Here is a 27,791-nt window from a genome sequence, read left to right as displayed (position 1 = left end):
TCCAAAAATGCCCTTTTGAGCTTTTGGGCAGTTTCGCATTTTCACATTTTAACTGTTTCAATATGATATTATTTCAATGATGTCCTAAATATGATATTATTTAAAAATTATCTTTTTCTTCCCTTTGTCATCCTTCACTCTATTTTTTTATTTCAATATTAGATTTAATTTTATAAAATTAAATTTCAAATTTGGATTTTTAAATACAAATAAAATAGTTCCACAAAAAGTAGGTAGAATAAGAGAGATATGAAAAAAAATAGGTAAAGTATGGAAGAGAGGAGAAAAAACAGTTAAAGTATGGGAGAGAAACTTTCTATTTTTTGTAGAAATGAGACTATTTTTTGTGGGCATTTCAAAATGATAAAATGACACTATTTTTCGTAGACGGAGGGAGCATTATTTTTATCTATTTATTGAGAATGTACATAGTAGTATCTGAAAATTATTTGGCCTTATACACGGGTGATGATACTAATTGTAGTTAAATTTAGAGCTGAGATCCACTTTTGAGAATACGAGTTAGAAGCAATAACAAGAGTATTTCTAATAGCCTGCTCCAGACTTCTTAGGAAACTTTTGTTTTCAAAGTAATTTTCATGGCATTATCAAATGATATAAATGTTAGATAAGATTCTACAACGCACAAGAACATCCCTGTTGACTATCCTTCACCCTAATAATGTTTATAATTCTTCAAATAATGTGATATCTTAAACGATAGTGTTTTACTCTTCTTACTCTTATTAAGACCGACGAATGTTCTTATATACTATGACAAATACATTATAAGTATTTTAATTGAAAAGTGAAACGTCAATGTAAGTTAGAGCATCCGCAGCTGTTAGTGGAACGCCGTCCGTCCGTCCTTGCCGCTGGCAAGGACAAGCTCATCCGCCAATGTACGTCGTCCGTCCCTGCCAGCGGCACGGCGCTGCTATTAAATAAGAGCACGCCCGTGCCGCTGAGCAGCCCTACGTGACACCATGTGATTGGCCAACGGCTTAGCCATTAGCAAAATTGATTTTTCTTTTTTTTTAGAAAAAATTCAGAAATAATTCGAAATAATACCAAAAATTAAAAAACTATATATTTTTAGATTCCCAAAAAATAGAGCCATTTATGGACTTTTTTTTGGATTTTTTATATTTTTTTATTCCCAAAATCATCTATAAATACACACATTCATCATCCACTTTTCACATCAAATTATCTATCATTCATACTTTTTCATAATGAAATTTTATGGATTTTAATTACGTAATTTTTAATTTTTAGGATTTTAATTATGTAGTAATTTTTAATTTTATTATTTGAATTCTGTAATTTATAATTATTTTGTAATTTGTAATAGTATTCCGGGTATTATTAATGCATTTTAATATTGTGAAAATGTTTTTATTTAAATTGAATAATAGAATAGTGGACGCTTGAGCTTGTCCTTAGCTAAGAGCACGGATGTGGATGTTGTGCTCTTAGCTAAGTACAAGGAGTAAAAATGGATTCGGGTCTAATTCCGTGCTCTTAGCTAAGAGCACGGATGCGGATGCTCTTAAACATAGAGTATCAAAATTTGAGGCCGTGAGTGGTAGGCAATGGTTAAAATTATTGGTTGGCAAGTTGAGTTGTGGACCATGATTTAGAGGTCAATCGTGTCTTAATCTTTCAATAGGCCTAGGCATTTAAGGCCGCCTATATAATACACGTCTTGTCATATCATATAATGTTATGAAACGTGACATTGTTAAATACTCACATATTCATCGTTGTCTAGTTATAAATGGAAGCTTTTGTCTTTATGCTATATGTATATTTCACACATGTCAAGAAACTATTTGCCAAAGGGGAAAAGGAGTTGTAGTTCTTCTTTTGAGAGAGGAGATATGCCATGCAACTAATTATGATTAATTTTTAAAAAGCAGTAGGTGGTTTGATTATCATAATTGGATACACGTGATTATGTTTATCCACAATTCAAACGTCTCTCTTCATATCTTAACTCGTACTCCATTTTAATTGTGCTATGTCATGTCATTGTTGTCCTAATTTCTATATTACACTATAGTTCTTATAATCTTATACTTTCCTTATATCTTTAATTACTTATACATCAATATAAATTTATTTTCTCATGTCTTAATAATTAGTACTATTACATAATTTCATACTATTTATTTTACATTTTTCATTAAATATAAAATTAAATACATAATTTTAAATTACATAAATATAAGAAAGCACATCATTAAACTACCTAAAATTAAATCAATCAACATTTACATTCCTAGCTCCGTCCCTACTTGTTCCACTCACATTTTATTATAAAATCAATACGTACATAAAAATGTGATATACATTCCACTATTTTTATATGAATTTTTTTTTACATTTTTAAAAATTCGTGCTAAATTAAATTGAGACTCCTAAAATGAGAAGGAGCGAATAAAACTTTATGAAACTATATATACACTTTTGATATATATTTATTTATTTAAACATATTATTTTACATTGTCGATAGAAAAAGAAAATACAGAGAGATTATTAACATTTGTTGAATTCTACAGACTGATATCGTTAAAACAGAGAGACAAATAGACGGCATCATCATCTTCCAATCATTGGATCCGTCCAATCAATTTCTCTTACACAGCAACACCTTCAATCCTTCTCTGGCATGTAGAATGATCGAATCCCGAGGTGAAACCCTCTGGCCCTCCACCACTTTCACCTTGTATCCGTACAGTATTGCCGCCGCCACCATCTTCATCTGTACGAACGCCATGTCCTTCCCCACGCACGTCCTCGGCCCCGCGTTGAATGCCGGAAACTTGTACGATGGCTCATGTTTGATCTTCCCACTCGGACAGATCCATCTCTCCGGCTTAAATTCGAGGCAGTCTTTCCCCCACACGCTCTCCATTCTCCCCACCGAGTAGAATGATATGATCAGCTTCCCGTTGCGGGCCAGGTGATGCCCGCTTGGGAGGATGTCTGGTTGTAATGGAGCTTTATGCTCCAATGCAACTGGAGGGAATAGCCTCAGGGACTCGCATAGAGCCCCGTGCAGGTACAATAGCTTGTGCGACTCTTCCGCGGTGAAGGATCTTTACAAAACAAAATTAGAGAAATGACTGTACAATATCATTATGTATCAAACTCAAAGAGTTTTAAGAAATTGTTTGACTTAGTAAGTGTGTGATATGGACCTTACTTCATGTACTTCTAGTTTTATAATAATTCTGAGTATAATGAGTAGGGCCGTAGCGGAATTATTGAGTCCACTTACTAAAATTAGTAAAAGTGAAGTGAGATATTTATTGGTGAACATGCATATAAGTAAATATTACTTCCTCCGTCCCATAAAATTATGGACTTTGGGGATGACACGGGTTTAAATGCAAAATTGGTAAAATAAGAAAAAGGTAGAAAGAAGATGTGATTGGAATATTGTGAGTTGAGAATGGACCACTAGCCAAAAATGAAAGATGATTATTTTTGTGGGACATCCCAAAATTGAAAAGAAGACGATTTTTATGTGACAGGGAGAGACCAGAGGTAGTATGATGAATGTAGTAGAAAAAGTAGTCGGTACAAGGAGTATGGAATAGAAACTCACTTAATATAGTAAAAGTAAAATAAGATACTATTTAATAATCAGACCTCCATTTTTTCTCGAGACCGAGCTCGGCTTCCAATTCTTCTAGAATCTTCCTCTCTGACACAGGGTCTTGAGCGACGAGCCAGAAGAGCCACGTGAGGCACGCGCTGGTCGTGTCCCTCCCCGCAAACATCAAATTCAGAGAAGTATCCTTGAGAAACTCTCCAAGACTAGCACTACCCGCATTCGATTTACTCTCACTATACATCTTCTCAAACGCTCTCAACACAACCGCATCATCCCCACCGCCAACAACACGCGGGTAGATAAAATCATCAAACGCCGCCGCAGCCTCCGCGATGATCCTCTCGTCGCCGACGTTGAGCCACCTCTGCACCTTCCACATCCACTCCGGCAGTATATGCCGCCGCAGCAGCGGCTCCGCCACTTTACTAAACGCCTTCTCGCAAGGAAAAACCGTCAAATCCACCCGCAGAGAGCACGGGTCGCTCCCAAGCACGAATTTGCATATGTTGTCAAAAGCCAACCGCTGGAAAACATCCTGCAAATCCAAACCCTCTTCTCTCCCGCAGAAATGGTCGAGGACGGGAAAGAGCCCGTCCTCGACCTTCTGCCAGACGGTCCGCTCGAGAAATTCGTTGAAATCGGCGCGCTTGAGCTGGGCCATGGTGGTCCTCCGGTGAATCTCCCATAGCTCGAAGTCGGCGCCGAAGATTCCATCCCCGAGGATGTCGAAGATTTTGCGAAACTCGGGGCCTTTCGGGTAATTGGAGAAGTTGCGGCTGAAGACGTGGTGGATGTTGGCGGGGTCGGAGGTGAAGAGCATGTCGATGTTGAAGAGGCGCGGCCCGATGAAGCGGTAGGTGCCGCCGCAGGCGATGAGAACCTCCGTCACGTAGTCGTGTGCGCGGCGGAGATTGAGGAGGGCCGCCGGGAGCATGCCTAGCAGCGGCCACAGCGTCGGCTCCGGTGGTTGCTTGCCTCTTCGGTGAGACAAGTACCATGCTAGGAAGAGTGGAGGTATGATTAAGAGAAAGTTGTATTGGGATTCTAATATTGGCATTTTGGAGAGAAATGAATGATTTGTGTGTTTGTGATGGTGTCTCTACTGTTTATTTCTATATATAATGGTGTTTGCCTTTTAGGTTCGAGTCTCGGGGATGTGGTAATCATGATTGTGGTGATGGGGTTATGGTTGAACTATATAATAAATGTGACAAGAATTACTAGTTATGCCAAAGTTTAGGTACTATGCTGACTTGAGTAGTTGTGCACCCATAGATAACGATTTTAGGGTAAAAATGATGGCATTTTGTAACCATTAGATGCATGGCTATTTTCTTAAACAGAGTTTGAAAAAATGTGAAGAATTGTGAGTGTCAATTGTATATATTAATTTTATAATACATGTCTTGAACTAATTTTGTGATTATAATGTTTGCTTATCATTTATAGTAAAAGTAAAATGAGAATTTTTTAACAGTCATATCAAAATGACATAATGAAACTGTTATTGACAAACGAGGAGTATATATGAAGCATAATTAAGAACCAGTTATTTTTAACCAATGAAGCTTGGATCCCTATTGTGGAAAAATGCACATGAGGGGATGTTGTGCACATCACCACCATTGATTTGTAAATAAAAGAATTTAACTTTAGAAAAATAAATGAAAGGTGACGATGTGCACAACATTCTCTGGTGTGCATTTTGCCAGAGCATGAGATTGAAGTCCTACTCTCTCACTATCTAGCAGGATCCCCTTTTTTATCTATCATCACCACGGGGAGAATAGGACTTAATAAATAGATTTAGTTTTCAAATGTCAAGTACATCCACTTTATCGATGATGTTCTCATAGCCAAAGATATATCGTATGATGGGCGACAAAAAATATTATGTACTATGTACTATTGCCTCTGTTCCACAGTAATAGAGTCATTTTACCATTTTGGTACGTTCCATAGTAATAGAGTTATTTCTCTTTTTAGTAAAAGTCAACACATTTTTCCACACCTACTTTACTCTCTCTTACTTTATTCTCTCTTTATCTCTCTACCTTTTTTCATTTTCCACTTTACTCTCTCTTTACTTAACTCACCTAATACAATTTTTCTTAATCTCGATCCGAAAAGAAACGACTTCATTATTATGAAACGGAGGGAGTACTACAAAAGTACTCCATATACTAGAGAATCAGAAATTTTCAAGTTTGAATTTGTTCATTTGGAATCTGATAAATGCGTTGGTGTAGCTTAACATTGTTATGCATAAAGTGGTGTCACTAAAATTGTTACCATTTAAGTTGTAGTACTGCAATTAAACCGAATTGTTAAATTGTTATCACTTAAGTTGGCGTACTACATAAAGTTCAAAATTCAACTAATAAAAAGAGAACGATAACGTGACAAATATTAATTGCCATAGATGGTATTCTATTTATCTTCCTTAATCGCATAAAAGCCTCCATTTCTTCTCCAACTCAAAGAAGGAAAAATTGTCATTCATATTAATTAGTTGGACAATTTTTTATCTAATCTCTGGCCTAATTATAGGTCAAAACACGACATATTCTCTTGCTTTCAATCTTAATTACCACAATTAATTTTAATTCTTTTTTTGACAATAGCGTAATTCATAAGTTCAGTGCGGATTTTTTAAGTAACAGCATAAATTAATTATATATATGTCTAGCGCGAATATTACTTTTCGTGATATTTTTGTAGTGATTATATCTCGTACTACTATATATACAGTAATTTGATATAACTTATTTCAAAATTTCTAGTTAAAATATTATAACATCCATCAATTTAATTTATTACTCCACTTTTTTCCATGTGTGTTTGCCTTATCTCTTGTCGCTGTTGCTGTGGGATCTAATTAATTAATCAATTAATTTTTGTTTCCTTTTTAGTTCCATACTATCCCATTAATTGCTTTGGTTTAAATGAACTACTCCGTATTTGATACGAAAACCTACTTGATGTTACATTTTAGAAATGTTTATATCATATCCTTATTATGAGTGACGTGAAAGAATTTATAAATCCAATTTTTTTCCTTTAACATTAAGTTATAAAAAAAATTACAAACACAGTAGTTAAGTTACACATTAACTTTTTACTGTCGTGTTGTATGAAGAATTGTTGCCCAATTTGAATTATGTTTTAGTAGTACTACTACCAATGTTTTAAAAATCGGACCGGTAAGCGAACCGGTACGTGTAGCTATCAGTTTACGGTTCAACTGGTCGGACCGGTCGAACCACTGGTCGAACCGGAATACTATAGTATATATATAAATATAATATAATATAATTAAATATATATTGACATTAATAGCTCAAAATGCCAAATACGTCTACACAATTACACATAAATTCAATTTTTTAACAACATACGTAAACATAACAACAAATAGGAATATAAAATAATTAATTCAAACTATAATACTTCAATGATCATTAGCGGCATTCTTATTTTCAATATGATATTATATACTACTCCCTCCGTCCCGCTTTAGGAGTCCCGGTTGAGTCGGGCACATGTTTTAAGAAAAAAGTGTTTGAGTGTGTAATAAATAAATATTGTAGTGGATGTTGAGACCCACTTTTAATTGAGTGTCCAATAAATAAATGTTATAGTGGATGTTGAGACCCACTTTTAACACTTTTTTATTAATTGTAGTGGATGTTGGGACTCACTTTTAACACTTTGTAGATATTTTATTAATTTATCTCAACTGAGACTCTTAAAGCGGGACGCCCAAAATTGATCAACCGGGACTCCTAAAGTGGGACGGAGGGAGTATTATTTAAAAAATCATAATACTTTAGTAGGAGTACTCCTTAGAAGTTAACATGTATACATTCTTTTAAAATAAAATAGAATTTAAACCACATGATGTAGTAATAACTTACAAACTTACAAACTTACAAAATTAACGATGGTTTAAGATCCTATTAATCTAAAATTTCTTTTTTATTCATGTAATGTTGTCGAATCTTTGATGTTTGATGTGAATTGTTGTCCAAAAGTCACTATTATAAAAGAATATATGAAAATTATTTACTTAGTTTTTCAAAATTCAACATTGAAATTCACAATATATAGCTAATATCAAAATAAATTTATGCAATTTATGATATATTGTCATGTGTGTAGTTTGTAATCTATTGCTAAATGCAATTTATCCGTCTTATAAAATGCATTAATTTATCCACTGCACTTGTTCGTTACGAATCGAAAATAGTACTATCAAATTCCTAAGAACACCCAGACACACACAAAAAAGAGTCTCTATTAAAAAGAATGTTCGTTTAGAATAAGAACACACATGTAATGAGCAAAGAATTAAACATCCAAATTAATTTGCAAAGATCCGTACATGTAAATAATTTTTATTGAAATAATATTTCATTTTTAATTCATGTATGATTTATTTTGCAAAATGCTGTTGTACTAACTGATTAATAATTATTATGAAACGTAGCCCTCGATTAAGTTGCTTGTTGAGGTGTAGGCCACTTCCTTTTTGTTCAATTATTATACGATATTAAAAGCATTTACCCCAACTTCCTGGTCCCGCTCATAAATGGATACATATAAATTAAAAAGAATTAATGGTATGAAATATAATTTCCTACATTGACATAATATTATACAGCTCATATTTTCATTAATGGTAGTTTTATAAGCATTTTATTTCGGTACAAGAAATAAGGTTTCCTACAACCGGAAAATAAAATTTATGAAGGACATCGAATATTTTTAAAATTGTATCATATACTTTCAATAAGTTTTCAATAATCATGGGCAAAAAGTATGAATGCGATCAGATATTTTCTGTTTATTTCTTGAATTTTGAGCTTTCACTTTAATTTTCAACTGCATTTTTTTTATAGGTTTTTGGCTTTTTAAACCAAAACCTTTCCCCGAATTCCGTTTTTTCTCATGAACTATGAGATTTGTTTTTAAAACCACGAACTTTCATTTCGTTAGGTTTTCCCCTGGCGGGTCAACGACGAAACCCGGGTTGTCTACATGTCAATTTTAATCTTATTTGTCACTAAATTGTTTACTTGGATACTATTTGGCACAATAATACATACAGTCACAATTATTACATAACAAATAACAACTTTTGAATAAACAAAACACAACTTTAATATTTTGAATTATGCTATTCGGGTCGGGTTGGGAAAATCCTAACGAAATGAAAGTTCGTGATTTTAAAAACAAATCTCATAATTCATGGAAAAAATTGGAATTCGAGGAAAGGTTTTGGTTTAAAAAGTCAAAAACCCTTTTTTTATTTGCTGAAACTATGAATGATTGAAGTTCTGCCAAATTGCAAGTCATCATTATTAACCCGTTCGGAAATGTTAAAGGGTGTATTTATTTGAAAATTATATCAACCTGTAATGAACTTGCTTTGCTATACACGTACAATATTTTTTCATTTCATTGTAATAATCGAATTGAGCTTAGTTCATTATATAATAAATAGACCTAATTATATACAAATTGTTGAAATCGGTTATTTTTCATGAAAAATACCATTTTCAGCATTAAGGTGAACATAAAGGTAGTATTCCATAATATCTTGATGCTTGAATAGAACAACGCTTCAGAATCCAATATATACGATTTCGTCAGACTACTAACACTCAAGATTAACACGACGCCATCATTATTAGTCATGATATCGTTTATTATTTTCTTGTCTTTTTTATTCTAATTTTTATATATTTATGGCGCCGATTCATGTTACTATGTTGGCCCTACATTCTCACTTAACTGAAAGCAAAATAATGACACATTCATCAACAACTGGGTTCAATTGCTCGATTTGAATCTTTGAAAATCCGAAATCAAATTGGTTGAACTTTTCCACAACAATCTTTCCGCCAATCTCCTTCATGATTTCTATGTCTCAAACTCTAGGTTTTTTATAGTAGTTGTTAGGAAATAAACATATATAATCACAATTCACAAATATCAAATAAATGATCATATTAATTGTTTACCTAGTTCGACACGATATGTATCTATTTTCAGGAGCGATGCAACACTAAGGATTTTACTACGGTATATGATTTCAAGATGGGAGAAAGGGCTTAAATGAGACACGGCTAGAAAAGGTTGTCAACAAAACGTTCAAAATCTCGTTCATATAGAGCTTAACCTGCCAATTTATGGTTATCGAGACAACTTTTTGGTTTCCTAAACAAAGTAATGATACTCTGTCCCGACCCGATTCATGTTCGCTTGATAAAAAATAATTCAATTGAATATATTTGAAATACAATACGTTACCGACGCTAATGCTAAATTACACATTTATTTTTATTATTTTTCAATAATGATATTATTACTTGAAATATTTTACTATTGGAAAATTTATATTAAGAATAAATTAATTTAATCTTTTCTTTTTTTTTTCAAGACGTTTCCATTTGACATCCATACTTAGTACTCCATTTACCACTGTCGAATGACATTTACCCTAAAATCATTGTCTGATGACACAAGACACTGTACCTAATCTCAGCCTTAGGCCCAAAACTAATCAATTCTTGTGAAAAACTTTGGCACAAGTAATCAATTCTTTTTGAAACTGAAATTGTTGAGCCATCAAGTCCATGACCTTCCCTATCAATACTTTATTTTATTACTCCTATATGATCACCCCATTATATATAGAGGCAAACTAACACCAACTTAACATCACAAATATAGGGGGAAAAAACAAATATAGAGACAAAATGTCGTTATTTGAATTCCAATACTACATGTTTGTGTCAATGATAATGATACCTCCACTCTTTGTTGCATGGTACTTGGCTCACAGAAGAGGCAAGAAACCCTCAGAGCCGACGCTGTGGCCGGTGATAGGCATGCTTCCGGCGATCCTCCTCAATCTCCACCACGCACACGACTATGTCACGGAGGTTCTCATCGCCTGCGGTGGCACGTACCGACTCATCGGGCCTTGGCTCTGCAACATCGACTTGCTCTTCACCTCCGACCCCGCCAACATCCACCACGTCCTCAGCCGCAACTTCTCCAAATACGCCAAAGGCCCCGAGTTTCGCAAAATCTTCGACATCATCGGGGATGGAATCTTTGGCGTCGACTTCGAGCTATGGGAGCTTCACCGCAAGACCACCATGGCCCAGCTCAAGCACGCCAATTTCAACGAATTTCTCGAGAGGGCCGTCTGGCAGAAGGTCGAGGACGGGCTCCTTCCCGTCCTCGACCATTTCTGCGGGAGAAAAGAGGGTTTGGATTTGCAGGATGTTTTCCAGCGGTTTGCTTTTGATAACATATGCGAGCTCGTGCTCGGCAGCGACCCGTGCTCTTTGCGGCTGGATTTTCCACTTTTTCCTTGTGAGAGGGCATTTAGTAAAGTGGGGGAGCCGCTGCTGCGGCGGCATATTTTGCCGGAGTGGATGTGGAAGGTGCAGAGGTGGCTCAACGTGGGCGACGAGAGGGTCATGGCCGAGGCTGCGGCGGCGTTCGATGATTTCATCTACCCGCGTGTTGTTGGTGGTGGGAATGATGCTGATATGCTGAGAGCGTTTGAGAAGATGTATGGTGAGAGTAAACCAGTTGCGGTTAATGGTTTAAGTCTTGGAGAGTTTCTCAAGGATTCTTCTCTGAGTTTGATTTTCGCCGGGAGAGACACGACGAGCACGTGCCTCACGTGGCTCTTCTGGCTCCTCGCGCAAAACCCTAACTCTGAGAGGATGATTCTAGAAGAAATGGAGGCCGAGCTCGGTCTCTGGAAAAAATGGAGGTTTGAAAATTCTCTCTTTTAGAAACTCTTTCTTCTCTCACTTGAAAACAACTATTTTAGTACTCCCTCCGTCCCAGATAGTTTGAGACACTTTGACCCGGCACGAGTTTTAAGAAATCTAATGGAAAATGAGTGGAAAAAGTTGGTGGGATGTGAGTCATACTTTTAAAGTATTAGTTTTATAATAAAATGTGAGTATGAATGAGTTAGTAGAATATGGAGTCCACTACCAAAAATGGTAAAAGTGAAGTGGGACAAATTATGTGGGACGGCCCAAAATGGAATACTGGGTCGAATTATCTGGGACGGAGGGAGTAAAGAACACATAATTTTGTATGTTAAAATTTAAATTTATCAATTGTATTGTGTCTTTGTGTTGATATTCAAATTTAAATATTGTATTGATAAAGTCATGTCCGATTTGTGTTATTATTTTTAATATACAAAATCAAAAATTTTGCTTTCTATATTAAAAATTTCTTTGTATCTAAGAATACTTTGTGACTCAAGTTGATTTTCCTCAAATAATAATTTGCATTTTCTAAGACTAATTTTGAAATTTACTACTACCTTCGTCCCCCAAATTTGGACACACTTTGACCTGGTACGGGTTTTAAGAAATGTAATGGAAAGTGAGTTGAAAAAGTAGGTGGGATGTGGGTCCTACTTTTAAAGTATTAGTTTTATAATAAAATGCGAGTAGGAATGAGTTAGTGGAATATGGGGTCCACTATAAAAAATAGTAAAAGTAAAGTGTGTCAAATTTTCAGGGACGGACCGTATCGGTAAACTATGTCAAAATTTGGGGGACGGAGGTAGTATAAAAAACACTTTATAATAATTTTCATGTGTACAAAAGGCCTTTCACTGCGGCGGAGTCGCACAAGTTAGTGTACCTGCACGGGGCTCTATGCGAGTCGCTGAGGTTGTACCCGCCATTGGCGCTGGAGCATAAAGCTCCGGTGCAACCAGATATCCTCCCTAGCGGGCATCGCCTGGCCCGCAATGAGAAGCTGATCATATCATTCTACTCGGTGGGGAGAATGGAGAGCGTGTGGGGGAAAGACTGCCTCCAATTCAAGCCGGAGAGATGGATCTGTCCGAGCGGGAAGATCAAGCACGAGCCATCATACAAGTTTCCAGCGTTCAACGCGGGGCCGAGGACGTGCGTGGGGAAGGACATGGCGTTCATACAGATGAAGATGGTGGCGGCGGCGATACTGTACGGATACAAGGTCAGATTGGTGGAGGGCCACAAGGTTTCACCTCGTGATTCTATCCTTCTACATGCTAAGGAAGGATTGAAGGTGTTGTTGTGTAAGAGAAACTGATTGGAATTATCCGTTTGTCTCTGTGTTTTAACGATATCAGTCCCTACATGTTAATTATGTATCTTGTGGTTTGGCAGTTTGCTTTTTTTTTTCATTATGTTTTATCATATAAATTACTAGGACATATGATGTTTTTATCATTTTTTCAAATAAAATATTGCTTGTGATGAATTACAGTATATTACAATTATTAATTCATTTTTGCACTAAATATTAGTGAAGAAATTAAGTCAGGGTGAGACAAAGTAAGATACCAATATTGGACAATGGGGTCATGTAAAATTCATATATTAGTATCCATTCCAAAATTAAGATAAATTCTATATCATTATATCTTAAAATGAGTGGATGAGATTAAACTCTACCGTTTGAATAAATAGTAAGATAAAATATCAACAAAAGAGTAAAATAGTCAATCTGTTATAATATAATAATTTTCACGATTATTTATACTCCCTCCGTTCCATGTTAATAGAGTCATTTTTCTATTTCGGAAAGTTTCAAGTTAATTGAGTCATTTCTATTTTTGGCAAAAAGTAATTCTTCCTTTTACTTTATTCTCTCTTCATCTCTCTTACTTTATTCTCTCTTACTTTTTCACCATACATTAACACAATATTCTTAAACTCCATGCTGAAAAGAAATGTCTCTATTAACATTGAACGGAGGAAGTATCAACATAGTGTATTAGAAATATCAACACAGTGACATGGAAATCTCAACACAAGAAGTACGATAAAATATCAACACGGTTTTTGACAAACTCATTTTTTATCGGTTTAATTGGTCTGTTGAAGTGCTAAATGCCATGTTTATCACTCGAAATTATCTATGTCCAGCCAATTATTCTATCTTTTGGGGTTTTACGTATTCGTCTAATGTTTTAGGAAAAACTGATTAAAAAGGAGACAAAATGCAACACTCTACTTCTATAACATGATTAAACAAATTATGTTATACGGAGTAATATAATCTGGAAATGCTGGAATATTTCCATGCTGGTAATAGCATTTTAACCTTTGAGTTAATTCAAAGATAAGAAATAAATACCAGCATACCTTCGTTCGGGAGACCATCCAAGATAGCATTTATAGCATGTTGTCTTTGAAGAACATTGAAATAAATACTTGAATATTGTAAGCTTTGCATGTATATGAAGAAACTTTTTTTTATTTAATTGGTAAATGAATGCTTATAAATTTAAACACTAATAGTAATAATACTTGTTCACCATTCACTAACACTATTTTAACTATCATTTTTTTCACCTCTCTTATTTTACCAATTATGCATTAATTCTCATGTCATCCTAAATGTCTTTATTTTTTGGATGGAGGAAGTATATGAAAAAATTTAGAAAACTATAAATTACTAATATAAAATCAAAGATAAATATAATCTAATTAGAATCATGCTAAAATTATTAGGATTTGTATTGTAGTACGTAAAATTTATTTGGGCATTTTCTAGATTGATCGTTGGTGTGAGTTGGAGTTGGACTATTTGGGCTTGGATAGATCCAACCAATTGCAATTATAAACTTAATAATCACCAAAAACTGCGTATTGAATTCGATTAAAATTGAAAAGTCAAACAGTACTTGAATTGAATGAATACATGAATTATTAATTTATTCGAAACGCATCCAACAAAGAAATCTAAATACAAGAAATACTATATGAATAGTTGAAGAGACTAGAGTAGACGTGTGGTGCTGTGTGATATATGTCACTCGATCTAACAGGTCGTTGGATGCATGAAACTATACTTCAGAGGCTAGTCTCTAGAAGAGACTAGAGACTAGTTGAATAGTTGAAGAGACCAGAGGATTCGACTATACTTTAGAGGCTAGAAGATCATGAAACTATCAGAAAGAGGTCGTTGAATGCACTCTATTTCTTCAAAAACCTCAACCCACTATACTATAACTTAGCACAGGGAAGTAAAGGATAGATCCCACGAGGACGAAGGTGTTACGAAACTGCATTTGATGATGTTTTGGGAAAAGGGGGTTGGCTGCTGCCACGCAATTTTGTGGGTCGAGAACTTAAAACTACTGGGTCTGAGAGATAGAAAAACTTTACTCTACCTACTGGGTCTAAGAAACGAGAGCGTACAGAACATGCATGACTTAGAGAAACTGAGATATTTTAAAGTTCTAAAACAACTGGAGTTAACTTAACTAGACGGACTTTCCTAATTTTGGACAGACAAGCATAAAGCGAAAAGTAAAGACATGTTTCCTTAAACTACCAGGGTATGGAAAAGCATGCAAAAAAGTAAAAAAGACAAAACAGATCGTACTGACAGGGTCTGGAGAACAATGCAAAAAGTAAAGTACATGCAGAAAAAGTACTGACATAAAGCAGATCTGGTTCTAACTACCAACAACTTCATCTTCTTCGGGAATCAAACGAGAATAGCAGATAAAACAGAGTATTAAACACCAGGAAAACAGAGCAAACTTCAGATCTAAACTCAAAACGAGAAATTAAAGCCTAAACTAACAGATCTACGCTACTGGACCTAAAGGATGCAGAAACAAAAAGTGAACAGCCATAATCATGCACAACGTAAACAGCAAACACCAAATACGCGAAACTCCAACTCAAATACACCACGATTCAACAATTTCAGACATCTCCATACGCAAATCCTCAACCTCCAACAACAAACCAACAGATCTCAGCTCCAAACATCCAACAATAAACAAAGAACGAAAGTAAAAAGCAAGAATAAAGATCAACTCAGCGAGATCCAACAAAAGCCAACATAAACTTCCATAATAAAGAGAAATAGGTTCGGATCCAGTAGATTAAAGCAAGAAACTAAAGTTGTGGAACTAAAAAAACCAAACAAGTACTAAACGAAAGCAAGTAAATATTGTTTCTTCGCCTTCACAAGGTGGTGTTACACAGCAGCAAAATAACGATGATGAGAACCACGGTGGCCAGAATCCTCCATCTCCAAGCGCGCAGCAAGTCGAAAATGAGAAATTTGAAGTGTAGAACTAAGGAATGGAATGAGAGCTTAAGCTAAAGTGTGAGTAGAAGTGGTTGTCTTGTTCTTCAAGGTCGAGCTCTTTATATATGTGAGGCTCTGATTCCTAGGGTATCCCTCTAGTGATTTGACGCTCTTGCCCTTGAGTAAGACTTTTAAAATGATCTGCTCATGCTCCATTCTGTTCCTGTCGCCAACTTTTAATTCTCCCAGGTGTGGACGACGACATCTGATTTTTACTTCAATTCCATCTCTTTTGCATCTGCCAAGTCGGGTAACAGCAACTCCTAGGTCCGGCAGATTTACTACGCACCTGAACTCATAAACGCACATTAGCGCCCCAAATGCACAGAATTTTAACCCTAAACCAATGCATGAAACAAGCCTTATCAATAGTGAAAAGGAACTCCTCTCTCAAAGTCTTAGCATAGAGCCAAAAGCATACAGTTCGAAGTTCGAACGGTCGGACCGCCAACTGGGGTTAACCTATTATTAGAAATGGGTCACTCACCCCTTAAAAGGCCTTATAAGGGGGAGGGTTATCCATCCTTATATAGATGAGATATAATCATCACCAAGTCGATGTGGGATGAAATTTTAGAGAATTTAACACCTATGTCGAACTGTATATATAATTCTGCAGACTCATCGTTTATGAAAAATAATACTTTTACACATTCCTCTTTGAACTATTGTAGTTACTTTCTTTATTATGCATTTTATTGCTATCGTCTTATAGTATCAGAGCCTAGGTTATTTTTCTTTTGATGTCTGATTCGAGCAGCTCTGCCTCCAAAGAGGGGAGTGGAAGTAATCACCATACTCCTATCACAAAGTCACCCCATTGCCATTAAACTCACTGAATCCAACTATCTTGTCTGGAAACAACAAATCATGTCAACAATTCGAGGATATGAACTTGAGTCATACCTACCGGAGGATCAAGAGATACCTCTCAATAAGATAACAGATGCAGAAGGCATCCAAAAGCCAAATCCAGCCTATTTTGCTTGGCGTAGGCAAGATCAATTGCTTGCTCCATGGATCCAATCACTCCCTGAGAATATTATATTCTCATGGTTGGACTTACTACTAGTTGTCAAATCTGGAAGTCCTTGGAGACTAGCTTCGCAAATTAGTCGAGAGCTAAAATCATGCAGTACAAATTTCAACTGCAAACCATCAAAAAGGACAATATTTCTATGAGAGACTTTTTGGGCATAATGAAGGAGTTATGCGATCTTCTTGGTGCCGCCAGATGTCGTATTTCTAAAGAGGATCACATCCTTTACATTCTTGGAGGTCTTGGTCATGATTATGACTCAGTTATTGTCACTGTCACTGCAAAGACTCAAGACTGGACGGTGTAGAGGTAGCGGAAGGCTCATTTGCCAATTATGTCAAAAGCATGGTCACTCTTCTGATAGGTGTTGGCACCGTTTCGAGAAGTCCTTTACGCCCCATCCTACCTCTCAACACAGTGCTCAACATCAACAACTTCGCACATTTCAGCCTCCTTCTCAACCCCAGCAGCCTCCTTGGCTCAGTCCCTGGCAACTGATCCGGTCCGGTTTGTCCCTAAAAATCATTAGCATGTCAGACCGCTTTGACCGTCAGAATCGGCCACTTTTATCCGACAGAGCGAATAAAACTTTATAAAACTATATATACACTTCTGATATATACTTATTTCTTAAACAGATCATTTTACATTGTTGAAAGAAAAAGATAAATACATATATTGCAGAAGTTGTCTGCAAGTGCAAATAAAAAAAGAAAAACACGACATTATTAACATTTGTTCAATTCTACTGAGTGATATCGCTAAAACAGAGAGACAAACAGATGGCATCATCATCTTCCAATCATTGCATCCGTCCAATCAATTTCTCTTACACAACAACACCTTCAATCCTTCCTTAGCATGTAGAATGATCGAATCACGAGGTGAAACCTTGTGCCCCTCCACCAATCTAATCTTGTATCCGTACAGTATCGCCGCCGCCACCATCTTCATCTGTATGAACGCCATGTCCTTCCCCACGCACGTCCTTGGCCCCGCATTGAAGGCCGGAAACTTGTACGATGGTTCGTGTTTGATCTTCCCGCTCGGACAGATCCATCTCTCCGGCCTGAATTCGAGGCAGTCTTTCCCCCAGACGCTCTCCATTCTTCCCACTGAGTAGAATGATATGATCAGCTTCCCGTTACGGGCCAGGTGGTGCCCGCTCGGGAGGATGTCTGGTTGCATTGGAGCTTTATGCTCCAGTGCAACCGGAGGGAATAGCCTCAGTGACTCGCATAGAGCCCCGTGTAGGTACACTAGATTGTGCGACTCTTCCGCGGTGAAGGATCTTTACAACACAAAAATAGATAAATGATTGTACAATATCACTATGTATCAAAATTAAAGTTTAAGAAATTTTTTGACTTAGTGAGTGTGTAATGTGGATCTTACTTCATGTACTTCTCTAGTTTTATAATAATTATAAGTATAATGAGTAGGGGGATTATTGAGTCCACTTACTAAAATTAGTAAAATTGAAATGCGACATTTATTGGTGAACATGCATATAAGTATATATTACTTCCTCCGTCCTATAAAAATAGGGACTTTGGGGGTAACATGGGTTTAATTGCAAAATTGGTAGAATAATACAGAGATAGAAAGAAAAGGTGATTGATGTATTCTGAATAGAGAATGAGACCCGTCTCATAAGAAAGAAAAACTTGCCAAAAATGGAAGATGACTATTTTTGTGGGACATCCAAAAATTGAAAAGAAGACAATTTTTATGTGAAAGGGGGGAGTATGAGAGACCAGAGGTAGTTTGTGGAATTGAAATTTGCTGAATATAGTAAAAGTAAAATGAGATATTTAATGATCAGACCTCCATTTTTTCTTGAGACCGAGCTCGGCTTCCAATTCTTCTAGAATCTTCCTCTCTGACACAGGGTCTTGAGCGACGAGCCAGAAGAGCCACGTGAGGCACGCGCTCGTCGTGTCCCTCCCCGCAAACAACAAATTCAGAGAAGTATCCTTGAGAAACTCTCCAAGACTAGCACTAGCCGCATTCGATTTACTCTCACTATACATCTTCTCAAACGCTCTCAACACAACCGCATCATCCCCACCGCCAACAACACGCGGGTAGATAAAATCATCAAACGCCGCAGCAGCCTCCGCGATGATCCTCTCGTCGCCGACGTTGAGCCACCTCTGCACCTTCCACATCCACTCCGGCAGTATATGCCGCCGCAGCAGCGGCTCCGCCACTTTACTAAACGCCTTCTCGCAAGGAAAAAGCCTCAAATCCAGCCGCAGAGAGCAAGGGTCGCTCCCAAGCACGAATTTGCATATGTTATCAAAAGCCAACCGCTGGAAAACATCCTGCAAATCCAAACCCTCTTCTCTCCCGCAGAAATGGTCAAGGACGGGGAATAGCCCATCCTCGACCTTCTGCCAGACGGTCCGCTCGAGAAATTCGTTGAAATCGGCGCGCTTGAGCTGTGCCATGGTGGTCTTGCGGTGAATCTCCCATAGCTCGAAGTCGGCGCCAAAGATTCCATCGCCGAGGATGTCGAAGATTTTACGAAACTCAGGGCCTTTCGGGTAATTGGAGAAGTTGCGGCTGAAGACGTGGTGGATGTTGGCGGGGTCGGAGGTGAAGAGCATGTCGATGTTGAAGAGGCGCGGCCCGATGAAGCGGTAGGTGCCGCCGCAGGCGATGAGGACCTCCGTGGCGTAGTCGTGTGCGCGACGGAGATTGAGGAGGGCCGCCGGGAGCATGCCGAGCAGCGGCCACAGCGTCGGCTCCGGTGGTTGCTTGCCTCTTCGGTGAGACAAGTACCATGCTAGGAAGAGTGGAGGTATGATTAAGAGAAAGTTGTATTGGGATTCTAATATTGGCATTTTGGAGAGAAATGAATGATTTGTGTGTTTGTGATGGTGTCTCTACTGTTTATTTCTATATATAATGGTGTTTGCCTTTTAGGTTCGAGTCTCGGGGATGTGGTAATCATGATTGTGGTGATGGGGTTATGGTTGAACTATATAATAAATGTGACAAGAATTACTAGTTATGCCAAAGTTTAGGTACTATGCTGACTTGAGTAGTTGTGCACCCATAGAGAACGATTTTAGGGTAAAAATGATAAGAGGTGATTGAGTTTAAAGTCCAGATTCAAATCTTGGCAGTGTCGGTGTTGAAGTTTCATCTATTATGATGGCTCTTTGTATGCGTCGGATACATGACTATTTTCTTAAGGAACATACCGTAATTTCTCTCATATTCTGTCGGGTCGAGGTGTGAGAGCCTAGGGGGAGGGAATCGCCTTATTTATTTAAAGGTAATTAAAAAGGTTGAACAAAGGGATTAGGAAACAACTTGAAAATTAATGCTATGTTTTTTTCAAGTAATTAGTCCTTTGTCATTTGGTAGGAGTCTTACATTTTTTTGACACGGGTTGAAAATTTGTGAGTGTTAATTGTATATATTAATTATATAATACAAAATGACAGAACTAATTTAATAGATTGTAAGGTCTATTTAGTATTTATAATAAATATAAAGTGATATTTTTGTTGAAAGTCATATTAAAATGGCATAATAAGACTGCTATCGACAAACAAAAGGAGTATATATTTAGCATAATTCAGAAACCCATCATTTTTACACTAGCGGGTGATAGTCTCTCACTATCTAGCCGGAATAGGACTCAAGAGCATCTCCGATAGCGGCTAGCCCACCGGTAACCCGATTCAAATCGCTAGCCGATTGACTAGCAGAACCATTGGAACAGGCCAGCCGCGAATCAGCGAAGAAATCACGGCGATGGGCTGGCCGATGGCGCCATTGTGGCGTGCCCGATCAGCCAACACACAATTGGTACATTTTTTTAAATTTTTTTTGAAAACCTATATATACACGATTTTATTTTCATTTGCACCGCTTGTTTTAGCGAGTTTTCTCTCTCTAATTCTGTACAAGAGCAACATCCCAGTGATGGACCACGCTTTCAACAGTCCAGTCGGCTGACGAAGCGGATGCCAGACTCCCGGTGCGTGGGATGGATGGGGCGAATGGGCCCAGGGTTTACGTCCTTAGCAGCGGTTGATGGGAATGATGGCGGGAGCGCAGGGGAGAGATGGCCTTTGTCATTGCATGATATGGGGATTGATCTCGGGGATCCGGACACTCCCGTTCAGGAATTTGGGCCATGGCCAGAAGAAGAAGAAGACCAAGGGGAAGGGCAACCACCGGGCTCGTGTGTGGAAGCCCGTTTTTTTTTTATAAAAATCATGTATTTTTTTTTTTGTATGTACCTTTTTTTTTAATGGAATGAATGAATTTTCCCGTATATGTCTCGTAAATTTAATTCCGTAATTTAATCATAAATTTTATTCCGTAAATGTAGTTGTTTTTGAATTATTTTTATTGCGGCTAACCTATGGCTAGCCTATTTGAGTAAAATGATGACGTGGTAGGTGGATTTTTAATGCTGATGACGTGGCAGAGAGAGAAAATGGCTAGCCTATTACCATTGGAGATGCTCTAATAAATAGATTTAGTTTTCAAATGTCAAGTACATCGACTTTATCAATGATATTCTCATAGGTAAAGATATATGCGTATTTGATACTTGAACTAAAAAATGAAGTGAAAATGAAAAAAAAAAAAATCAATAGTACTCTAACAAAATACATTCATTTTTATAATTTTCTGAAGAACTTTTGAATAGTTGTGGCATGTTGTAGTTGATTAGTTATTACATATGTTACAAACATAAAGATATAATGTATTACTACAAAAGTACTATATTCTAGACATAAACATCTAAAAAATTTGTGACATATAAAATTGTTACCATTTAAGTTGTAGTACTGCAATTAAACCGAATTGTTAAATTGTTACCACTTAAGTTGGAATACTGTATAAAGTTCATATTTTTCACCAATAAAAAGAGAACAATAACGTCACAAATATTAATTGCCATAGATGGCCGGTATTCTATTTATCTTCCTTAATCATACTAGCTAGCATAAAAGCCTCCATTTCTTCTCCAACTCAAAGAAGGAAAAATTGTCATTCATATTAATTAGTTGGACAATTTTTTATCTAATCTCTGGCCTAATTATAGGTCAAAACACGACATATTCTCTTGCTTTCAATCTTAATTACCACAATTAATTTTATTTCTTTTTTTGACAATAGCGCGTAATTCATAAGTTCAGTGCGGATTTTTTAAGTAACAGCATAAATTAATTATATATATGTCTGGCGCGAATATTACTTTTCGTGATATTTTTGTAGTGATTATATCTCGTACTACTATATATCAGTAATTTGATATCACTTATTTCAGAATTTCTAGTTAAAATATTAAAACATCCATCAATTTAATTTATTACTCCACTTTTTTCCGTGTGTGTTTGCCTTATATCTTGTCGCTGTTGCTGTGGGATCTAATTAATTAATTAGTGTTTGTTTTCTTTTTAGTTCCATAGTACCCATTAATTGTTTCGGAAACCGAACTATTAGATATGAAAACCTACTTGATGTTAGTACATTTTAGAAATGAAAATATCATATTCTTATTATGAGTGACGTGAAGAGTTTTCAAATCCAATTTTTTTTCATTTATACATTGAATTATTTACCTATATAACGATTTTTAATTGAAGCTGAATAATGTTTAAGTACTCCATTTAATATCTAAAAAATTAAAAATAGTGGTGAAGAATAGGTTATACCAAACTGCACAATTAGCGAAAATATGTACTCCCTCCGTCCCACAATAAAAGTCATGTTTTGTCATTTCGGTCTGTCTCATGATAAAAGTCTTATTTCACTTTTACCATAAATGGTAAATAGACCTCCACCAACTTGTTCCACTCACATTTTATTAGTACTCCCTCCGTCCCAAAAAAGTTGTGTCGTATTCCTTTTTAGTCCGTCCCAATAAAATTGAGTCATTTCCTTTTTTAACAAAAGATAAAACATCTAATCACTCTTTTTTTATTTCATCATTTACTTTATTCTCTCTTATATTTCCTACTTTTTTCATGAATGAAATATTTATTTAATAATTTCTTAACCACTTTGCCCAAAAGTTTTGTCTCAACTTTTATGGGACGGAGGGAGTATAAAACTTATATATATAAGTGAGACTCATATTCCACCAACTTATTCGTCTTACTTTTCTTTATATTTCTTAAAACCCGTGTCATAACTAAATATGACTCATGTTCTGGAATGGATGGAGTACTAGTATAAACTAAACCATCGGTTGAATTGTAAGTTTGTAAGTTGTAACTACAAAATGTGGTTCGTAGTCTATTGCTAAAATTTATGATTTGTAGATTATTGCAAATAACCATGTCCACTGCATTTATTCGATACATATCAAAAATATCATCAAATTCTTAAGAACACACAGACAAAAAAATGTCTCTGTTACAAAGAAGATTCGTTTAGAATATGAACACACATGTAATGAGGAAAGAAATTAAACATCCAAATAAATTTTCAAAGATCCGTACATGTAAATAATTTGTATTGAAATAATATTTCATTTTTAATTCATGTATGATTATTTATTATGCAAAACGTTGTTGTACTAACTGATTAGTGATTATTATGAAACGTAGCCCTCAATTAGTTGCGAGTTGAGGCGTATGAAATTAAAAGCATTTACTCCTCCAACTTCCTGGTCCCTCACATAAATGGATACATTATAAATAAGAATTAATGGTATGAAAATTACTTCCTACTTAGACACAATATAATACAGCTCATATTTTCATTAATTAGTTTTATAAGCATTTTATTTCGATACAAGAAATAGGGTTTCTATAACAGGCAAATAAAAGGTATGAGAATGACATCGAATATTTTTAAAATTATATCATATATTTTTAATAAGTTTTCTCTAATCATGGGCAAAAAGTATGAATGAGATCAGATATTTTATGTTTATTTCTTGAATTTTCCCTTACTTTCACTTTAGTTTTAACTGCATTTTTATATTAGCTGAAACTATGAATGATAGAGACTCTGCCAAATTGCAAGTCATTATATAATTAATTCGAAAATATTAAAGGGTGTATTTATCTGAAAATTTTAATATTAACTTGCAATGAACTTACTTACTATACACCGTTCATTATATACTACGTTGTTTTCATTTCATTATAAAAATTGAATTGAACTTAATTAGTTCATTGTAGTAATAGACCTCATTATATACAAATTATTGGAATCAATTATTTTCCATGAAAAATGTCATTTTCAGCGTTAAGATGAACATAAACGTAGTACTCCATAATATCTACATTGATGCTTGAATAAAACAACGCTCCTAAATCCAATACCTATGCGCTAATTCCTGCCACAATGCTAGCCCAGCATTTTGATACGAACGATGGCAAAATAGGGCACGTTCATCAGCGAATTTGTTATCAATTTGGTTCAATTGCTAGATTTGCATCTTTTAAAATTCGAAATTAAATCCGTTGAACTCCTCCACCAATCTCCTTCACGATTTTTGTCTGTCAAACTTTTTTTATATTAATGATTAGAAAATAAACATAGATAATCATAAATATCAAATAGATAATAACATTAATTATTTACCCAGCTCAACATGATATGTATCTATTTACGGGAGCGATGCAACACAACTACTATATAATTTCAGGATGGGAGAAAGGACTTAAATGAGACACGGTAAGAAAAGGTTGTCAACAACGCGTTCAAAATCTTGTTCATATAAATCATAACCTGCCCATTTATGGTTATCTAGACAACTTTTTGGTTTCCTTAATAAATACTCAGTCCCGACCCGAGTCATGTTCACTTGATAAAAAAATTCTATTGAATTTATTTGAAATACAACACCTTAAAATTTCAAAGTAACTGATTGGATGTGAAATACTTTATCAAGTTGTAAGCAGAGAAGGAGACATATACTACGCAATTTAGTCAAATTTTAGTTTATCTTGCAAATTTGAAATCCAGCTAAAAAAACCCAAAAATTTGGACTTGTTCCTAATTATTTAGTGACAAAAGTATACATATGAGCAACATTATTTTTGTCGAGGGATAAATCTAAACTTTATGAATTTTCCAACTAATGGGACGGAGGGAGTATATTCCAATTTTAACCCACACTACTTACCCACATTTTCTTTTTCCATCTCCTACTTCCTCAACTTCGCATTAAAATCTATATTTTCACCAATGGGATTATGTTCGGTGGACGGAGAGAGTATATTTTTAAAAAAATAATACTCCTATATATTTCTAAATTCTTTATTAATATTATAAAATAAAAAATAATTAAATAGGATTAAGCATGAAATTTTATTGTTTTAATTATAGTTATATATATTTATTAGATAATTTTAGAATTATATAAAATATTATATTATTTATTAAATTAATATGTCTATTTTTATCATAAATATTTAAAATATATATATATATATGGAAAATTTTAGAAAAATATAAATTAATATAAAATTCTATAAATATAATTTAAATTATGCTAAAATTATTAGGTGTGTAATCGTAAAAGTTATTTGGGCATATTCTATATTGATCATTTAAGTTGTTGATGGGCTTTGGCCTAGAGGATTGGTTTTGAAAAAATGTTCAATTTTCAACAATGAACTCAACGTGACCCGATTCGTGTTACAGATGTCATATCATCACTAAACTTAATAATCACCAAAAACTGCGTATTGAATTCGATTAAAATTCATAAATGAAAACTCAAAATAGATATGCAGTATACTTATGAAGCTAAATTAGAAATGTAAATCACCTAATATGTGAGTGTAGGTATCAGCCTGATTAGTGATTAAATTCAATTAAATTAGTTTTATTAAGTTCACATGATTCGTGACAGAGTAGAATTACTTTATTTAGATCCTAAAAGTGGTCACGGTAACCATGAGTGGGCAGATTATGCTACATATATTTGAGCATTTAATCAATTAATTATTGGATGATTTATATGAGCAAGTTTTCGAATCCAACCCTTGTCTCACAGACCTTTTCTTTTCTTTTTTTGGTGTACGTTTGAATCCAAAACTTGTCTCCACGTGACAATACTTTAAAAACTTTGTTCTTTCTATCTCTCATTTACTTTACCAATTATACATTCAAACTCATGGCAAACCAAATGTTAATACTTTTTAGGGACGGAATGAGTTCTAAAGAATTAAGTGAAGAGAAGGTAAAATATGAGAGTGAAAAAAAGTAGAGAACTGAAAAGGGAATAAAGTAGGTGAAAGAATAAAATAAAAGTAACCACAATAGGTGCGCCGCGGCGCCCTATTGTAAGTCGGAGAGGAGCCACGGTGGAGGTGGAATAGTCGAGTGGCGGGCTGTCGGTGTCGCGGCGGTCTACTGCGAGCCGCGCAACCGCCGCGGCGGTATTTTTGAAATTTTTATCTATAAAGTATTTATTCCCAAATAATTTTTTTCATTCCATTCCACTCTATTTATTTTTATCCAATTAATTTTGTTCTAGTCCAAATGAAATACCAACAATTGATAAAATAATGCGATTTGTTGCTATGGCGTGGCTGGACAAGTTTTTGTGGCTGAGCCATGACTGTGATGACTATGCGGACAAGTTTTTTTTTTGCTGTTGTGTGGCTATGCCACCTATATATTGAGGACACTCTAAGAGAAAGGAAGTGTATTAATTTTTGCGAAAAGGGAATGACTTACTTATGGTGGGACATCCTAAAAAGGAAAGTAACTCGCTTATGATGAGACAGATAAAGTACTACCTAAAATCGTATGCAAAAATGAAAACTTCTCACTTAGGTCTAGGCAGAAAGAGTATTAAATTGTAGGTAATGGTTATAGAAATTAATTTTTTTCAAAAAAAATACAACACAAATGAAAATAGAAAGATAAGAAGTATGCAAAAATGAACTGAGAAAAATTATAAGTAATTACAACTAATCATAACTAGAAAATCATAGTAAAAACAATGCTTTCGGACAGGGACGGAGCAAGGATTTCAATTCAATGGAGTATGTAAGAAGAAATTTTAAAAATTTGAGATGGGGGCATTTAAAAAGGAATTCAAAATTTTTTAAAAATTATTGTATAACAAAATACCACATGAAATATATTTGGGAGGGACAAAAATTGCCCCTTGTCTTCCCCTACTAGACCCGCCTCTGCTTTCAGATCAGGCATTTTGTCTTCAAAGATGAAACGACTTCGTCCTATACACATCCAATTAAGGTCACTGTTTGTTTCGTTAGCCGATAAATTTGCATAAAAAGATGTTTTATGTTCTCAGATTTAGGTTGATTGGCTAGCTTTGTTGTTTGGAGCTTCTAAGTTGCACGCCCTTTTGTAATAAACACAATTGGAGTGACCTTGACGAGCTTAGGAGCCCGGATCTCACCAAATGGTCCAAACCACATTACATCCAAGGCAAAGACCTTTTAAGTTATTGATTGAGTGATATCTTCTTAATTGTATTTTAATCGAGGCATTTTCGATTATTATCGATGGAAATGTCCTTCAATTTTGAGTGGGAAAATTGGCAATTGGGTGATCTTCTTGAAAAAATTGGCATTTGAGCCACATTTTCAAGTGATTAAAATTATGTTTTGAAAATCTGATTTGAGCTTGGTTCTTGGGGTAATTTACCATATTTTGTGCATCTTACTTGTAAGGATTGTTTCATGCGCGTTTGTATTTTGTTTTTTTATGTAATTGACTTGTGAATGGTGTGTTTTCGATGTATGTGAGTGGAGAGTAGGGAGTGACTTAGAGTCTTAGATTAGTACTCCCTATGTCCCAACGAATATTATCTATTTTTTTTTTTTTTTTGCCTCAACTCATTCCTAAAACTAAAAATATATTATGGCTATTTGATTATCTCGTTTAATTTATTCTCAATCCACTTAATAAATAAAAGAACACAGCCTAAAATCTCATGTCGTCCAACGAATGAGTCGTCTTTCTTGGGACGGATGGAGTATTAGATCATGAACTATCT

The 27,791-nt window shown here is 35.4% G+C and overlaps 3 protein-coding genes across 3 annotated transcripts; 1 reads left to right on the top strand and 2 right to left on the bottom strand.

Moving 5' to 3' along the window:
• Positions 1-2,449: 2,449 nt before the first annotated feature.
• LOC125218575 (alkane hydroxylase MAH1-like) lies at positions 2,450-4,794 on the bottom strand. The gene is made up of 2 exons (XM_048120263.1): positions 3,663-4,794; positions 2,450-3,106 (listed from the first exon to the last, which is right to left on the bottom strand). The coding sequence occupies exons 1-2, from the start codon at positions 4,682-4,684 to the stop codon at positions 2,635-2,637; spliced, it is 1,494 nt and encodes a 497-aa protein (XP_047976220.1). The 5' UTR covers positions 4,685-4,794; the 3' UTR covers positions 2,450-2,634.
• Positions 4,795-10,391: 5,597 nt separating this feature from the next.
• On the top strand, positions 10,392-12,856 carry LOC125223872 (alkane hydroxylase MAH1-like). The gene is made up of 2 exons (XM_048127185.1): positions 10,392-11,425; positions 12,285-12,856. The coding sequence occupies exons 1-2, from the start codon at positions 10,392-10,394 to the stop codon at positions 12,754-12,756; spliced, it is 1,506 nt and encodes a 501-aa protein (XP_047983142.1). The 3' UTR covers positions 12,757-12,856.
• Positions 12,857-17,450: 4,594 nt separating this feature from the next.
• On the bottom strand, positions 17,451-19,787 carry LOC125223873 (alkane hydroxylase MAH1-like). The gene is made up of 2 exons (XM_048127186.1): positions 18,647-19,787; positions 17,451-18,110 (listed from the first exon to the last, which is right to left on the bottom strand). Exons 1-2 carry the CDS (start codon positions 19,666-19,668, stop codon positions 17,639-17,641), a joined length of 1,494 nt encoding a protein of 497 aa, XP_047983143.1. The 5' UTR covers positions 19,669-19,787; the 3' UTR covers positions 17,451-17,638.
• Positions 19,788-27,791: the final 8,004 nt, after the last annotated feature.

The sequence above is a fragment of the Salvia hispanica genome, chromosome 4 (assembly GCF_023119035.1).
Source record: "Salvia hispanica cultivar TCC Black 2014 chromosome 4, UniMelb_Shisp_WGS_1.0, whole genome shotgun sequence".
Classification (NCBI taxonomy): Eukaryota; Viridiplantae; Streptophyta; class Magnoliopsida; order Lamiales; family Lamiaceae; genus Salvia; species Salvia hispanica.
Note: the sequence above shows the minus strand (reverse complement) of the source record. Positions and strands in the feature narration are given on the sequence as shown.

Excerpts from the sequence above, each read along its gene's own strand:
- LOC125218575 (XM_048120263.1), bottom strand. The coding sequence starts at position 4,684 with ATGCCAATATTAGAATCCCAATACAACTTTCTCTTAATCATACCTCCA. Across the intron at positions 3,107-3,662 it reads GGTCTCGAGAAAAAATGGAG|ATCCTTCACCGCGGAAGAGT; the intron begins GTCTGATTATTA and ends TGTTTTGTAAAG.
- LOC125223872 (XM_048127185.1), top strand. The coding sequence starts at position 10,392 with ATGTCGTTATTTGAATTCCAATACTACATGTTTGTGTCAATGATAATG. Across the intron at positions 11,426-12,284 it reads GGTCTCTGGAAAAAATGGAG|GCCTTTCACTGCGGCGGAGT; the intron begins GTTTGAAAATTC and ends TGTGTACAAAAG.
- LOC125223873 (XM_048127186.1), bottom strand. The coding sequence starts at position 19,668 with ATGCCAATATTAGAATCCCAATACAACTTTCTCTTAATCATACCTCCA. Across the intron at positions 18,111-18,646 it reads GGTCTCAAGAAAAAATGGAG|ATCCTTCACCGCGGAAGAGT; the intron begins GTCTGATCATTA and ends TGTGTTGTAAAG.